The sequence below is a fragment of the Culex quinquefasciatus genome, chromosome 3 (genome assembly GCF_015732765.1).
Source record: "Culex quinquefasciatus strain JHB chromosome 3, VPISU_Cqui_1.0_pri_paternal, whole genome shotgun sequence".
Classification (NCBI taxonomy): domain Eukaryota; kingdom Metazoa; phylum Arthropoda; class Insecta; order Diptera; family Culicidae; genus Culex; species Culex quinquefasciatus.
Window position 1 is genome coordinate 5,660,353 of NC_051863.1, and position 16,620 is coordinate 5,676,972.

Below are 16,620 nucleotides of genomic sequence, written 5' to 3' on the forward strand. Positions count from 1 at the left end.
TGGGAAAAAAAGATGACGAAGTTTCTGTTTAAAAGAGTTATCAAGTTCCAAAAAATCCTTACCTTCTCCCCCAACTCCACCCTCCGCTCCAGCCGGTTGATCTTGTCCATCACGTAGCTCACCGTCCGCTGGGGCCTACCGAGGCACTCGCCACAAACCCCACGATGCGTCTGGTTGCCACAATCCCCCACGCAGCTGGTCGTCGAAAAGTACTGCGAAATTGTACTCTTCTTCGGGAGTTGCAGCTCGCTTGCCAGGAGGGAACGCTTGGATTTTCCGCTACCGGATCCGCCGGTGTTGTGCAGCATAAGGACCTTTCGCGGGAGATCGTTGTACCACTGGTTGACGTCGGCTCCGATCAGGAGCAGACAGCGGTTCAGCGGTGGAATGATCGCTTTGGTGATGTAGTAGTTGGAGTTGATTTTGAGTCCGGGGTCGGCGAGCAGTTCGTCGGGGCTTCGAACGAGGCGGATAAGGGGGACGAGGGGGGGTCCGTTGATGATGACGTAGGGGACGCGTTCGCCGCGGCGTGGTTCACGGCGGGGGTCGACTGCTTTCCAGCGGCGGGTTAGCTCTAGGGCGGGGACGCAAGCGCCCGGTTTGTAGCCGTCCTGGCCACGGAACTCTTTGGCGAAGATGTAGTCTTGGACGTTGACGCGATCTTCGAGGATCTTGGTGAATTGGCGGCAGGTGTACTCTTTGACGCGCGAGACGTCCTGCGTCTCGAACAGTATTCGGAGGACCTTTTCGAGCATTTTGCTGACGACGGGGCAGCCGTCGCGGCGAACCGTTTCGATGCCTTTGGCTTCGTAGACGGGTTTTTCTTGGTCGGGGGATTCGTACATGTAGCCGACGTAGCGCTTCTTGGTTTGTAGGATCGAGGGTTGGTAGACCTTTTCGAGTTTGAGCTTCACGGGAGGTGGGTTGTCTCGGGTAACGGCTTCTGCGATTTCTTCGCCGATCTTGAACGCGTCTTGGCGGGTTCTACCGGGGCAGAGCACGAACATGGAGTCCGTATCACCGTACATGACCTTGGCGCCCCATCGTTCGGTAGATTCGACCAGTTTGATCGCTCTCTCGAGAGTTTCACGACCCTTGCTAACGACGCTGTCGCCAACCTCGACGCAGGGCATTCGACCGCTGAAGTTGGCCGCCGTGTAACCGTACGTGACGTTCGCGATCAGCTTTAGGCCGAGCTGCCGCGAGTGAAGAACCCGCTGCAGGATGCTGTTTTCTTTGTGTAGCTTCATCGACGCCTTCACCATGAGTCGCGTGGTCAGGATTTCGTTCAACATTCGCGGCAAGATGCCTTCTCGGACGCTGGATTTCACGAAGACCGCTCCACAAGGGGACACCGTAACGAGGTTCTTCTCCACGAGGACCTTCAGCATCCGTGGCGACAGTCGCAGCTGGGACGCACCAAACTCGAACGGTTCCGACTGTCCCAGGTGCTCGACCCGGCCGAGACACGTCGAGAAGCAGTAGTTGTACGCGATGATGATGCTCGGGTAGAGACTTTGGAAGTCCAGCACGATCAACGGGTCAGCGTAGAACCGCGAGTTGGGCTCCAGGATCAGTGGGAGATATTCCGGAGATCGCATGTGGGCACGCTGCTGAATGCTCGGCGAAACGGACACAAAGTTCCTCGGTTTGGCGATTCTCAGCATCATACTCTCCACCCGAAACTGCGACCCCCGCGAGAGCACCTCATAAAACTGTATCCCAAACAGCTTCGCCAACTCCGCAGTCCTCCCAATCAAGTCTAGCTGTTGCAACAGCTCCAAGTTCCCATTAACCCGCTCCAGATAATACTCCAACACGACCCACTTCGAGTACGACTTGTTCCACAACCGCGTCAAAAACCGAAACGAATGTCTCGAAACTCGTCGATGCAAAATGTGATACACCATGTTCTCAAACGTGTAAGAAGTCAACGCAATCTCGTGCCTCATCAACCGCCAAATATCCAACAAAATCCGCCCCGGAATCTTCAACCCCGCACTGTACTCGTGCATCTCCAGCAGGTCCTGCTCCTCCTCCTCACTCACGTGCACCTTCTCCGCCGTCGGCACCCGCGACAACATCTTCATCAAGTTCATCTCCAGCGCGTAGCCTCGCTGAATCAAATACCCCCACGACCCCGCCTCAATCTCGTACCCCGCAAAGATGTCCGGATCCCAAAACGAAATCAACACCAGAAACTTCTCGTACAACTCGCGCTCGCTCCCCACCACCACAACGTCCGCCGTGTAGCTGCACTGGTTGTACTTGACCGCGTCCGAAACTACACCGCTACTACTCTGCCGGTTCAGGATGATGCCGCACACGGAGGGTGCCCTCCGATGGTCCGCCGGGACGTCGTTGTGGATGCGGTAAAAGACCGCTGAAATGGGATCGATGTCCGGGTTGGGGCGCAGGTCACCCCGCGTTTGGACGTGCAGCTCGACGGACATGACGGCCAGGTGGTTGTACTGCAGAAGAAAAGCGGAGAGGGAGAAAGATGAGCATTAGAAGCTTCGTGTTCGTGTGGGGTTTATTACCTTCTTGACGAAATCATCTGCGAGAACTTAGTTATAACTGATCGGGATTCACAATATGAACTAGGCTGTAAGATTTGGAAAAGTCACGTTTCACTACGGGAAACTTTGTTCGAAAACAAGCACATGACATACCTTAGCACTTTCGATAGGTCAACAAAAAAGGGGGTTTGTCTAGTTTCCTGTAATTGAATATCACCTTGAGAAGTAGGATTCGCTCTAAGCAAGCGATACGAACATTAACATTACAGTCGACTCTCTGGGAGTCCATCTCTGATTTCTCAATATTCCTTTCTACTTCAATGGAATATTCAGTTCCTTCAAACAGCATTCTTCGTTTACTTTCTCGCTTGTCCCTTTGATATCGAAGCAGAGAAGATTGACTGTACCTTGAAACCCGTGCATAATTTAAAAATTTTGAGTGCAGAAGCGTGCCTTAAAAAGAATTTTACAACAATATTTTTGAAAAGTCCCTCTAAAATTCTTTAATCTAAAATGCCAAAAATTTCTAATTTCTTAAAATTTTAAATGTTGCTATTTTTACCACCATCTTAATTTACAGAAATCAGGATAGTTTGGAGCATTTTTTAGTCATATTTTCGGTAAGAAACCCAAAATTTTGAGAACAATACAAATTTTGTGATGCGATTATCCGGAGTGAACAATTGACGGTGATTTTGCATAACCGAGTACGAACTGTGCTTATATTTTTCAAATCCCTAGATTTCCGTTTTTTTTAACTTAAATTTTCGCGTTTTAATTTTTTTTAATTCAGAATTTTTAAAAATTTTGAGTTTATGAATTTTGGAATTTTTGGGTTCTTGAGTTTTTGAATGACTGAATACTAGGGTGCCCAGAAAAAATGACCCCCTGCTCCACAAGCGGAAAACGGTTTATTGGGTTATTTTAAGCATCTGTGCAAATTTTGAGCGAAATTGGTTGAGATTAACCCATTGATACCCGAGCCTAAAGTTGGTGAAAAAAATGTTTTTCATACAAAATTTACTTTTTTAAATCGCTAATAACTTTTCAGGATTAAGTTTTACAGCTTTGGTATGTTCTACAAAGTTGTAGAGCATTAAATTTCCAATGATAATCTCACTTTTGGGAATATTTGGATGTAAGTAGCGCACCGTGTAGACCAGGGGTGCTCAAAGTTTTTGGAGACCGGGCCAAATTTGAAACTCAAATGAGCTTGCGGGCCGAATAGTTATTAAAAAAAAAACATTACTTTATTTTAATTTACATGGTTTAATTTCTGTTATTTAAAAAAAAAATATGTAAAATAATAATATTTCGAAAATGGTGACATCACATGTTGAACAATTTATCTAAAGGCGTAATTTTATCTACAAGTTAAGTAAGGCTAATGAAAAATCGTTAAGAGCCAGAATTTCACCATTTCAATGAAAAAAAAAGTTTTAAGCTTCCGTATATTTTAACTGCAATCATTATTTTCAACAAAAAAAAATAAGGTTCGTCAAAAAAAACATTTCTGAGAAAAAAATATTTATTTTTTTCATCGGAAATTCACTAACATTCAAATTATTTTTAATAAACCCAAACATGCTCAAATGATTCTAAATGCAAAGGAATACATATTTACTTAATTTCAGCTGATTGCACTTAAATTTAATTTATTTTTTGAAATTTTGAATTTTTTTGAAAATATATTTTTGCTCCTGGATTTTTGAGTCAATTTTTTTTAATAATGGGGGACGGGTGGGTTGATCGACAAAAGCTTTGTAAAATATTTGCAACAAATTTGATACTCCGATTTCCACATTTTTAATTATGACTTCCAAATTAATGAAGAAAACTAATATTTTTACAACTATTACAGAATTCGACGTAAGTCAAACTTGAACTTTTTTTTAATATTTCCAAAAATGTTTGATGAAAGTTTTGACGATATTTGCAAGTTTCGCGCACATTGAAACGTGTGAAATTGTTTTAATTATAAAATTGTTTGAACAAATTATTTGTATCCAAAAGTGGGGATCAAAATATTGATGAATCATAAGTTTTTTTTTATTAACATAAATTAAAAAAAAGATAAGCATATAAAAGTTTAAAATAATCCTTAATTTTGAAAAAGTATAAAATCACTTTACAAGTGGTCAACGGGCCATTTTACATGATCATTCAAAATGGGTCCGCGGGCCACAAAATATCAACTCGCGGGCCACGTTTGGCCCGCGGGCCATACTTTGGTCACCCCTGGTGTAGACCAAACTGTAAGAAAATTGGGTTTTCCATACATTTTTTCGATTTTTCCCATACAAACTTCACCCCCGAGTATCAATGGGTAAATGTTAACCGAATTTGCTCATATTTGGCCCAGAGTCCTAAAATAGGTCAAGGAACAATATTCAGCTTGTGGAGCGAGGTTTTGAGAAAAGTCCCGTATTCTGGGCACCCTACTGAATACTGATTATGATTTTTGACCAATAAATTTCATATTTGGAATTTTTGTAAACCTACATGATTTTTGAATTCCTAAACTATAAAAAACTTTTTTACATTTTGAAATTTGAAAATTTTTATGGTTTAATTCAGAGATTTTAATCTGAATTTTTAGTTTCTAATATTTATGAATATTTATGTATTATTGAATATTTAGGTTTGTGATTTTTTGTGGTTTTAATTGCTCAATTTTTGAGGCTATATTTTTTTAAAATTTTATTTAATATTTTTATATTTATGTTAAATTCTTGTAAATGTTAAATCTCTCTATTTTTGCCAACATCTTAATGTACAAAAAAAGGTAATCGGAAGCATTTTTTGAGTCTTATTTTCGGTTAGAGACATCAATTTTCAGAAAAATACAAATTTTGTGAATTAGATTTACGATTTTTTTTAAATTTCTTTAATATTTTTTTTACTTTGATTTATTGCGATATAAATGTTATTTTTTATGGGTCTAAATTTTGCAATATTTTCGTAAATAATTTTGCTAATGAGCAATTCCAGCTCAAATCAGGATTTTTTCTGGTACTTTTGTACCCGACCCTCTCCGATTTCAATGAAACTTTGTAGACATGTTATCCTAGTTCTATATAAGCCATTTTTGTGTATATGGAGCCAATAGTACTCGAAAATAACATTTGAGAAGGGCGTAAGGTATTTAAATATTTTTGTATTTTGTAATTTAAAAATTACTGTATCTCGAAGCTGTTGCGTCGTATCAAAAAGTGGTCAAAGACAAACTCATAGGAAATTGGACAGGCTTTCTGAAAAAAATAAACTGAAACAAAAATAAACGCCACATCTGTGAGATTTTTTGATTTTTAAGTCTAAAACATACATTTACGATTACGATTCGTTTTACGATTCTTTTTCGTTCAAATTTTTTTAGGAAATAGCCAAAAATCTTACCAAAAGACTGACGAAAAATGTAGGATGGTTTGTCGCTCCTTAAAAAAAATACAAAAATCATTTACTAAAACTGTTTTTTTGAAAAGTGGTCTAAACGTCAAAATTTTTGAAAGCCGGTAGTGGGAATCGATTCTCCAGACAATTTTACATAAAGTCTCCATATTAACCATTGTCCTATGTCCAATCCTTGGGAAGATAAGCGGTTTTAAAAATGAAAATGTTGAAAAACGGGTTTTTTGGTGGTTTTTGGCAATTTCTATATGACAGACTTGGTTTTTCAGTCTCGTAAATATTTTTACCGGAAAGCTCGTCCAATTTTCCATAAGTTTGCCTTTGACAGCTTTTTGATTTATATCCTTTTTATATTTACGTAATCAAATTTACTATCCTGGTTTCTACCACACTGAAAAAAATATTCTATTTTCAGTTATAAGCAATGTAATTAAGCTTATATCTGTAAGCCCTTATATTCAATTGAAATGCTGTCAAAGGCAAACTTATAGGAAATTGGACGAGCTTTCAAAAAAACAGTTTTAGTAAATGATTTTTGTATTTTTTTAGGAGCGGCATACCATCCTGCATTTTTCGTCGATCTTTTGGTAACATTTTAGGCTATTTCTTCAAAAAAATTGAAAGAAAAAAAATGTGACATCACGTTTAAATTTAAGTTTTAGACTTAAAAGTCAAAAATTCTCATAGATGTGGCGTGTATTTTTGTTTCAGTGTATTTTTTTCAGAAAGCCCGTCCAATTTCTAATGAGTTTGTCTTTGACCACTTTTTGATGCGACGCAACAGATTCGAGGTACAGTAATTTTTAAATTACAAAATACAAAAATATTTAAATACTTTACGCCCTTCTCAAATTTTATTATCGAGTACTATTGGCTCCATATACAAAAAAATGAATCATATAAGCCTAGGATAACATGTCTACAAAGTTTCATTGAAATCGGAGAGGGTCGGGTACAAGAGTATCAGAAAAAAATCTGATTTGAGCTGAAATTGCTTTAATGATTTTTAGAATTTTTGGGTTCTTGAGTTTTTCAATGTCTACATTCTGATTTTCTAATTCAAAAATTAATTAATTTTTCATTTTATTTTTTTGTGTACCTATATTTTCGAATTTCTAAATTTTTTAATTCCTACATTATACGTTTTTACGTTCTGGCAGTTTAAAATTGTACAACTTTTAATGTTTTTATTTTCTGGATTTTAAATTTCGGGATTTTTAGTTTTAAGAACTTTTGAACATTTGTATTTTTGAATTTAAAAGTTTTTTTTAATATTTTTTATTTTTGAAATTTCTCAAATTTCGAAACATTTTTTTTATTGTTTTTATACTTTATTTTAATTATTTCTTTCCTGAACTTGTGAATTGTGACACAAGATCAAATAATTTTTGTTATGGCTTTTCTTTCTGATATTTTGTACTTAGATTTTTCAAAAAAAATTAAATACAGAATTTTTAAAATTTTGAATTTATAACTTTTTGAGTTGTTGAATGTCTAAATTCAGATTTTGAAACTCATATAAATTTCTTAATTGTAAATCTTTCAAAGTTTAAATTTATGAAAATAAAAGTCTAAGAACTTTTAATTTTAAAATTTCGGAATTTTCTTTTTTTGAATTTTTAGGTTTCCGATTTTTAGAGTTTTTGCATTTCTCAATTTTTAAACTAGATAAAACTTATTTTTACGTTTTTTTTAAATATTTTTATTTATTTTTTCTTTTTTTTTTTTGTAAATTTGTGGATTAGTGATTTATTTGCCGCAAAATAAATGATTATTTTCATTGCTTTTCCTTCTACTACTAAATATGAATCGAAAAAAAATCGTCGTTTTAATTTTCGACATCTTAATATTGTGCGTTTTTAGATTCGGCCCCATGAGGATTTTCAATATTAGGATATTGAATACAAAATTATTTAAACGTTTACAAATTAAAGTCACATTCATATAAGTAAATCAAAATTAATAGATTTTTCATTATTGAAAATATTTTTTGCGTTGGTGCTTTTCCTTCATGAAAAATTTTTGAATTGCAAAATAAAAATAACACATTCCAAAACTTCCACCAAAAATTTGTTTTTAATTTTAATTTAAAATTAGATGTTAAAAAGTGAAGTGAAATCATGGTTTTTGCACTGGGCCTAGAAAGCCCTATAGGAAATGCACGGACAAAGTTTCATAAAAAATACAAAATTAGAAATCTAAAAAATCGACATTACATTACAATCTTTTGTTACCGTCATCAGGGGTGACATTGGGTCTGGGGGGTGGGATTGGGTCATACAAAAATGCTGAAATTTGTATGACCTGAAATTTGTGACACCCCTGATGACGGTATTTGGTATTATGTAATCCTGCATTACATCTTTTTCGGGAATGAGAAATTATATTTTTGTAATTATGAATTACTTATGTGTAATTTGGTAATTTGTGGTTACATGTCCTCACATTTTTTACAATTGCACACTTTTTTTCGTACAATTTAACAAGTACTTGACTTTAATTCTGGACCAACACGAGAAACGGTCGAACAAGCGTCTTTAAAAAATTGTCAATAAATATATTCATTAAAATAGTTCTTGCTGGAATAACAAAAATTAGACACTTTCAATTTGCAACTTAAAAGATGTTTAATGAAATTCCATTCCTATGAGTAAAGGAAGATGAGAAGCTAACAACCTGAGTTGGTTTTGAGAAACTTCTAAGATCTTCAAGATCTAATAAATCGTAATTAAACAATCAGTTACCAATTTAAAAAGTGTTGCTTAGAATTCTATTTTCTATTACATAGTTGGACAGGTGCTGCAAATGACGAGTTATAAAAATTACTCATTTGATAATAAATAAAAATCCTATCGCGTGTCCTCTCGAAGTTAACTTTACATCAGTAACCACTTGTCAACTGACTTGAATAAATCCCACGGATAAGCACGCCGCCAATCGATTGCAGAATTCCACTCAGCGATGTTGAGCATCGATTTCAAAATAACCCCACTATCAGCACTTGAAAATGTTATGTTGGAAACCCCCAAGACCTACTATAAAAACGAGCCCCCTTCACCCCAAGAATCATCAGTAACCAAACAAACAGACAAACGATGGCACCTCTCCTATCCGCGTTGGTCCTCCTCCTGGCAGCAACCGCCGCCGTCCTGGCCAAACCGACCAGCAAGATCGCGGGCGGCGTTCCGAGCGGCGAGCACGAGTTCCCGTACCAAATCTCGCTCCAGCTGGACGGACGCCACTTTTGCGGCGGTTCGCTCATCTCGGACCGCTTCGTGCTGACCGCTGGCCACTGCACGGGGGCGCTGCTGTCCGGGTTGACCGTCGAGGTCGTCGCCGGAGAGCACGACTTTAGCGCGCCAAGCGAGCACGCTCAACGGCGGATCGTGGACGAGTTTTGGGTTCACGAGGATTACGTGGTGGGGATGGTGGCGCCGAACGACGTGGCGGTTCTTCGCGTGGACCGGCCGTACGAGCTGAACGAGTTTGTGGGGTTGGTTCAGCTGCCGGGGAAGAACGTGCTGCACGACGGAACTTGCGTCATAAGTGGCTGGGGATCGGTTTCGTTCAACGCCTATCCGATCTACCCGGACGTGCTGCAGAAGGCCTATCTGCCCATCATGGACCAGGAGCAGTGCGTGAAGATTTGGGAGGGAGGACCGGTGGCGGACAGCAACGTTTGCGCCGGAACGGTCGAGGGAGGCACCGGAGTTTGCTCGGGAGATTCCGGCGGTCCGCTGGTGATGGAGGGCCCTGAACACAAGGAACAGGTCGGCATCGTTTCCTGGGGAGGAGTCCCGTGCGGAGGTCCCAACAACCCGGGAGTGTTTGTGCGCGTGTCCTACTTTATCGACTGGATCGAGAACAAACTTGCCCGCAAGGATTAGTGAGATTTAGAAAAGTGAATAAACCGAATTGATTTTTGTCAAAACTAGTTGAGTCATTTCTTCTTCTTACAAAAAAAAAAAAAAATAAAACAAAAAACATTCAACAATCTACAAAAAAAAAACCCCCAACCCAGTCAGTGACTCAACTCACCTCGCACGTCGCTTTGGCCTTTTGCAAGTTTTCGAAGCTGACCTTGAAGCCGTACGTGTTGTTGTTGCGCGGTGTGGCGGCCGATATGTTGCCGCTGTTGTTTTCCGCCCCGGAACAGTCGGCGGAAGGCGCGGCGTCGTCGCCGTTCAGCAGCAAGCGTTCCTTCATCGAGGCCACCTCGGCGCTGTGCGGGAGCTGCGAAGAAGAAGAAAAGATTTTTTTTTCTGTTTAGAATAATTTTTTTTTTGTACATTTCTTTGAGTGTATGTAGAAACTATCAAAGATCAAACCTCTTAAACTTTTAAAATTTTATTTTTTGCTTTTTTGATTTGGTTCAAATTTTAGTAGTACTTTCTCTATGACCAGGGTTGCCAGAAAAATCTAGAAATGCATGTTCCAGATTTCGGCAGATTTGAATTTCATTTCCATTTGTTTTTCCTTCGATCCTTTTCTATCCGTCACTGGTGCATTTTTATCTGACAGATTTTTTTGCGGCACTTGGCCAGATTTTTCTAAATTTTGAGTTGGCAACCCTGTCTATGATTCTACCTATTTAGCATAATTAGTTCGCCCATTCAAGTATTCTTAAAAAACATCCAGCTGTCTACAGAAATACGATGTCAACACATTTTTAATTAAATACCATAAACACGTCATTCCTAATTGAACTGTTATTTTCAGCAAAGTTGTAGGTATTAAAAGGATTTTTTTTTCGAAAACGTAGAAAGTAAAGTCGACTGCATTTTTTAATTTATAAAATAAAAAAATCAAAGATAAATAATGTACGACACCTAGTCGAACGGACAGAAAAAAAATTAAGGCAAAATAGACAAAATGAGTTCTTTATGAATTTGAGTTTAGGAATTTGGGTTTGTATTAAAAAAAGTTCAAACTTATATTTTATCATTGCCTTTTTAAAGAACCACTCACATTTGAAAGAATAAAAAAATACAGCAAACTGTCTTGTCTTAGTTTGCTGTTTGTTTTTGTATTCCTTCAAACCTGGGTGGTTCTTTAAAAGGACAATGATAACATATATGTTTGATTATTTTTCATAAATCCCAAATTCCTAAACTCAATCTCAATAATGAATATATAAATATGTCTGCACTAAAAAAAACTCTCAAAAATATTTTAATGTACTTTTTATGTTTGAAAGAACTAAAAAACTTACAAAAACATTACTATTACAAGAATGAATAATTTTGAAATTATATAAAATAAGTTTAGTCGTTTTTTTCATAATATTTTTTTAAAAGTGATCATATTTGAAAAAATGGAACAGTATATCAAAAATATGTCTAAAATAATAATAAATTAATTTGAAAGAATTAAAAAAAATTACAGCAGTATCACAGAAACAAAAAAACATTTGGAAAACAAAAACACTTTGAAAAATGTTTCAATTTAGCTTTTTTCTCTTAAAACTTTTTAAATTACAGTTCATGTTTGAAAGAATGGACAAAAGAAAGAAAGAATATACACAAATATGTATAGCTGTTCTAGAGTTTTTTTAAAGGTCTTGTAAGCTATTGTGTTTTATATGTTTAAAAGACACTTTGAAAAAAAAAACTCTTGAGATAGTGTTTGAAATAATGCAAAACACACAAAAAAATTACAGATGAATTATTTCAAATATATTTAAATAAATTGTTTTTTTATTATTTTTTTTTGTCTGTACTTTGTCAAAAAATTAATGAAAATATGATATACAGTAGTTGTTCGGTAACTGGGCGCTCAATAACTGGGCCGTAGCCCAGTTAAAAAGCAGACAAAGCGTCAAAAAACCAAAACAACCCAAAATGACCGAGGGGTGAATGGATGCAAAAATCATATTCAATAAATAAAAAAAACTGTTTTCAAACTTTTGTTTAATTTCTAGTTACAATTAAAGAAATATGAAAAGTAAGCATTGTAAATAAATTTTAGTAACTTTTATTTTTATATTTCATCTGGAAAATATTATCCATCGGTGGTCCCCTCGTTATTTTTTGTTCAGCCCAGTTAACGAGCAACATTCGGTGACTGGGCTACGTTCTCAGGCCAGTTACCGAACAACTACTGTAAAATATTATTCAGTAATTTGAGGACGAAGACACTTGTTAACCAGTTTTAATGTTAATTTATTAAAATGTTTTAATATTAAATGTTATCGTTCCATAGGTTATTTACCCAAGATAAGGTCCACGACGGTATGACGATACACTACATTTTCGATTGCAAAATTAACAGGACAATAAATTTATTTTCAAATTTACTCATAAATGGTCCGTAAACCCTATTATGTGCAACCAGTTTATGGAACGTTCACCCTATATGGACTGTCAAAAGCAAGGTTTGTAAGTTTTCCGCAAACTGTCAAACACGAAAAAGTGCGAGTTTTTTTATTTGTTTGTCGTAATCTAATACCTGCTTAAGTATGTTTTTTTATGAACTGCCTGTTTTTAAAATCACAAAAATGGAAAAAAATAAAAAAAATATTTCAATATGTTTGAAGTAAGATTTTTACTTATTTTCTCACTTTCGACATGTTGACATTAGACCTTATGTATTTCGCATTATTTCTTATTATATAACTTATAGGTTATTTTCAAATTTTTTAAAGAATGAAATTTGATTTCTTTTTATTTTCTAAAATGTTTTAGCATATGATTTGCTACCATCCCAGTCAGAACAATTAAGACAACTTGGCTGAATGATGCAGGGAAATAAAGTGATAAAATAGCAAATGGATTATTTTTTTAATTTAAAACGAACTAAAAAATAATAATAAAAAAAAGTTGATACCTTGAATAAAAATAATGTTTGAATAAAAAACGTGTTTAAGAACTTTGAATCAACATAACACTATTAAAAATAACAACAGCAAAATTCACCGGACAAAAAAATATGTCTAAACATCGATCTAAAAAATAAGGTGTTCAACTCACCGTCGTTTGATCCGACGCCGTGCAGTCCGACGACGACCCCTCCGAAATTTGACTAGCGACAACGATCTGCGACGAGTTGATCACGTCCACGCCTTCTTCCACGTCCGAGCGGGAACTCTCGTTCAGCTGCTCCACCCGGACATCGTCCTTCACCGCACTACTCTCACTCCGAAGTCGCTTAAACCTTGCGGCACTGAGCGACAGTCGCGCCTTTGGTCTTCGCTTCCTACGGGCACTGTAGCTTAACAGTTCCAGCTGGTTCGGCTCGGCTGACGGGGAGAACATGGTTGGGGAGTCCGCCCTGGCGGGGGACGATCGCGTGTTCATGCTTAGAATTTTGGATACGAGCGATTTCGTTGCACTGGAGTCGACTCCGGAAGATCTCACGTTGTCGTCGCTGATTAGGGAACTCAGGTTGAGCGTGCTGTCGTGGTCAATTCGAGGCTTTTGCTGGGTGTTTGACTGCTCCGCGTCTCCGCCGGCCATGATGGCTTGCATCTTTTTGACCTTGATGGGACTGTCCTGGCCGTTGTCGACCGTTTCTTTCTCGACGCGGATGCTCTTCATCGCCTCGAGCCACACTTTGGCTTCGTGTTTGGACGGAGGTCGCGCCGCGGAGTGTATTACTACGGGTGCTTCCGTTGCGAGCAGTTCTTTGAGTCGAGCGGCGTTGGGTCGCGTCGCCGAAACGCCCAAAGCTTCGTGCAGGTCTTCGCCGTAGATCGAGCTAAGCTTCTCGTAGCGTGCTTGGTTGATCGAGCCCAACCCGGGCACGACACTTTTGAATTCCTCCAGGTCGTTCAAGCTGCTTCCGCCGATGTTCAGCACGACGTGGCCGACCTCCTTGCGACCCGTCACGTCGTCCGGATTGCTGTAGAACGGCTCGCGGTTGATGACCTGCGGTATGATGAACTTTTGCAACGCTTCCAGAGCGTCCTCGAACGAAGGCGGCTTCTCCTCGAGCGTAACGGAGATCTTCGCGCTGTCGTCCTTCAAGATCGGAAACCTGAACTCGCTCACGCTTTCATCCGACCCCGACCCAAGCTCGTCAAAGTCGTCAAACGCGAGCGTCTGCTCGTAGAAGCTCTTAATGTTGAGGTCATTCTCCTCCTCCTCTTCTTCCGCATCATCGACGATCGTACAACCTTCACCCCCATCGGGAGTGTGCGACTGCGTTCGACCCGAAACCTGCGCAATCTCCGGCAGCTCCGCATCCGGCCGTTCCTGCGAGCATCGCGACACCTCGTCCGTCACGAACGTCGCCTCCGAGTTGTTGATCGGCTTGATCAGCACCTTGGGCGAGAGTTTGATAATGTCCTGAAACTGCTGGGACAGAACGAGATCAATTTCCGGTTCTTGCTCAGCGGGTTCCGGCTCCAGCTTCTTCCTCCGATATGGTCGAGACTTTTTGGAGCGGCCGCGGCCGCGACCTCGTCGGCCGGAGGACTGACCGCGCGAAAGTCCCTCCTGGGGGTCCCAGTTGTTGACGAGGTCGTACTCGCGTGCCAGCCGGAACTCATCGTACGGGGAGGTGTCCCGGGAGGGGGATGATGACGTTGACGGAAGCGGGTAGTTCGAGAAGTCCATTCGGGGAATTCTGAAGGGAAAAGAGGAAAATTAGTTTGATGTTTGATCTTTTCTAACCCAACTTTACAATCTTTTGCTAACCAGGTTTACAGGGTGACCACTAAAATTCAATTTGAAACTTTCAAATAAGCAATTCTCTCTGAAATAGAACTTAATTTTATGAATGGGCACCCAAACTATATAAAACAATAAATTGCAAAACGCATTTTTCAAATGATGAATTTTACGTCAAGGATTTTTCTGAACCCATTTTTGTATAAACATGGAGTATTTGAAATGTTGAAAAAATTTCACACATTTTCAGTTGCTAACATTTAGTTGCTGACACACAGCGTTGCAAAGAATTGAAACCGAAAAAAATGTTTTTCTGGGTTTTTTCAAATGTATCTCCAAATCATAATCTAAATAATAACCAAATCTTGAAAAATATTTGTAAAGGCCTAAATATAAGTTTAAAAATTCAAAGAACTTTTTTGGCCTCTGATTTTTAAAGCCTTGTATATGTATAGCCTAAATATGTTTGCAATAAGCTATATATCGATGCCTCCTATACATCGAAAACTCTTTAAAAACGACACCAAGTCTGTTTACTGGGGCGATAAGGGACATAAAGTACTTGTTCGGTAACTGGGCGTTGTTTAACAGGGCTGCTTTTTAACGGGGCGCTCGATAACTGGGCTGTAGCCAAACGTCAAAAAACAATAACAAAGCAAAATGATCGAGGGGTTAAAATCAAAATCAGCAAATAAAAGAAATAAGTTTTTATGAAATACATATTCAAAGGATATTTAAAGGGTACGTTGAAAAATATTTTTGAGCAACCTTTTTTTTTTATTTTTGTTAACGAAATATAATGCATCGATGATCAGCCCAGTTAGCTTGCAGCATTCGGTAACTGGGCTACGTTCTCAGTAGAAATTTTGTAATTTAGAAATTTAAATTCAGCAATTTTTAAATTTATAAATTTAAAAAAATCAGAGATCGAAAAGTTTAAATTTTGTAATTTAAAAATTCAAATTCAGCAATTTTTAAATTCAAAAATTAAAATGGTTAATATGAAAAACAAAAAATCAAACCAATCAACAAAAAAAATCTGATCTGAAAAAAAAAACAAAAATTAACTAAAATTTCCAAGACTAAAAACCATTTTCTAAAATTTCGCAATTCGCAATTCGCAATTTTCAGTGTAAGAACGGGCCTTGACCGATCTTATGCACTAGGTTCCCAACGAACACGCACTGCCCTTACACCTACATCTTACCCTTGCTCTGAGTCAGTACGAGCAGCACGCTAGAACACGCTTTGAGTGTTCGTGCCAGGCATGCACACCTTCTTTTCCGGTTACGCATTTTAACTCGGCCGGGGGTGGTACATTACGTAGGGTTTGATGTAAGTATAAGCGCCTAACCATTTATAGTGTGCCTAACAACTTTCATTAAAGCAAAAACTGTTTTATTTTTAGTTTGAATTCAAAAATTAGTTGTTATTTACTGTGTTTTGTTTTCTCCTGAAATCTTTCCTAGTGTTGAGTCGTGTTTTTATGTTGCTATTTCTTTTGTCGCGGTGTTTTGTTACAATTTTGGTCCTAAGCATTTTATAAAAGTTTTCAAAAGTACAATAGTAATATTTGTGTTAATTATTTGATCACTCCAAAAATGAGTAAGGGCTCGAACCTCATTTGTTTGAAGAAAAGGGTAAAGATTGAAAACAATGGACAGTGAAAGAAATATACTATTTGAAGAATCAATAGTAAAAGAAAGATAGTAATTTATAAAGTAGATAAAGAAATTAACAATAATTAATAAATAGAGGTAAAAAAACAAGCTTAGATTGTATTGAGGGCAATTTATAGGCCCAAATTTGAATATTGGCCCAAAATGAATAATGAATTATTCAAATAGACAAATAAAGAAAAGGCACATGATAAACAAAATTTACTGCCAAATTAAGGATTGATTGATTGATTGATTGATTGATTGGTTGGGAAGGGGGAAAGCAGGGAAAGCAGAAAGTATGTTACAGCAGTATCAATTGGTAAAATAGAGTGAAAAAGCGTTGAGAAATAAGAGAATCAAATGAGTAAAATCGAAATGGAGGATAGTAAACAGAGCCGCGTTAGAAAATCAGTGAAACAAAAT

General features: G+C 38.0%; 2 protein-coding genes across 3 annotated transcripts in view; one reads left to right on the forward strand and one right to left on the reverse strand.

Moving 5' to 3' along the window:
• The window catches only part of LOC6046244 (DNA polymerase zeta catalytic subunit), a 28,775-nt gene that overhangs the window by 3,891 nt on the left and 8,264 nt on the right, over window positions 1-16,620 (reverse strand). For both annotated transcript variants that reach the window (XM_038265332.1, XM_038265331.1), the window contains exons 5-7: window positions 12,896-14,492; window positions 9,966-10,160; window positions 63-2,471 (exon numbers count right to left, since the gene is read on the reverse strand). In XM_038265332.1, the coding sequence (XP_038121260.1) occupies window positions 63-2,471; window positions 9,966-10,160; window positions 12,896-14,492 (4,201 nt within the window). The remainder of the gene's footprint in view (window positions 1-62; window positions 2,472-9,965; window positions 10,161-12,895; window positions 14,493-16,620) is intronic.
• Window positions 9,014-9,861, forward strand: LOC6046245 (anionic trypsin). Its single transcript, XM_001863438.2, has one exon. The coding sequence runs from the start codon at window positions 9,023-9,025 to the stop codon at window positions 9,812-9,814; it is 792 nt and encodes a 263-aa protein (XP_001863473.2). The 5' UTR covers window positions 9,014-9,022; the 3' UTR covers window positions 9,815-9,861.

Coding starts and splice junctions, on each gene's coding strand:
- LOC6046245 (XM_001863438.2), top strand. CDS start 9,023: ATGGCACCTCTCCTATCCGCGTTGGTCCTCCTCCTGGCAGCAACCGCC.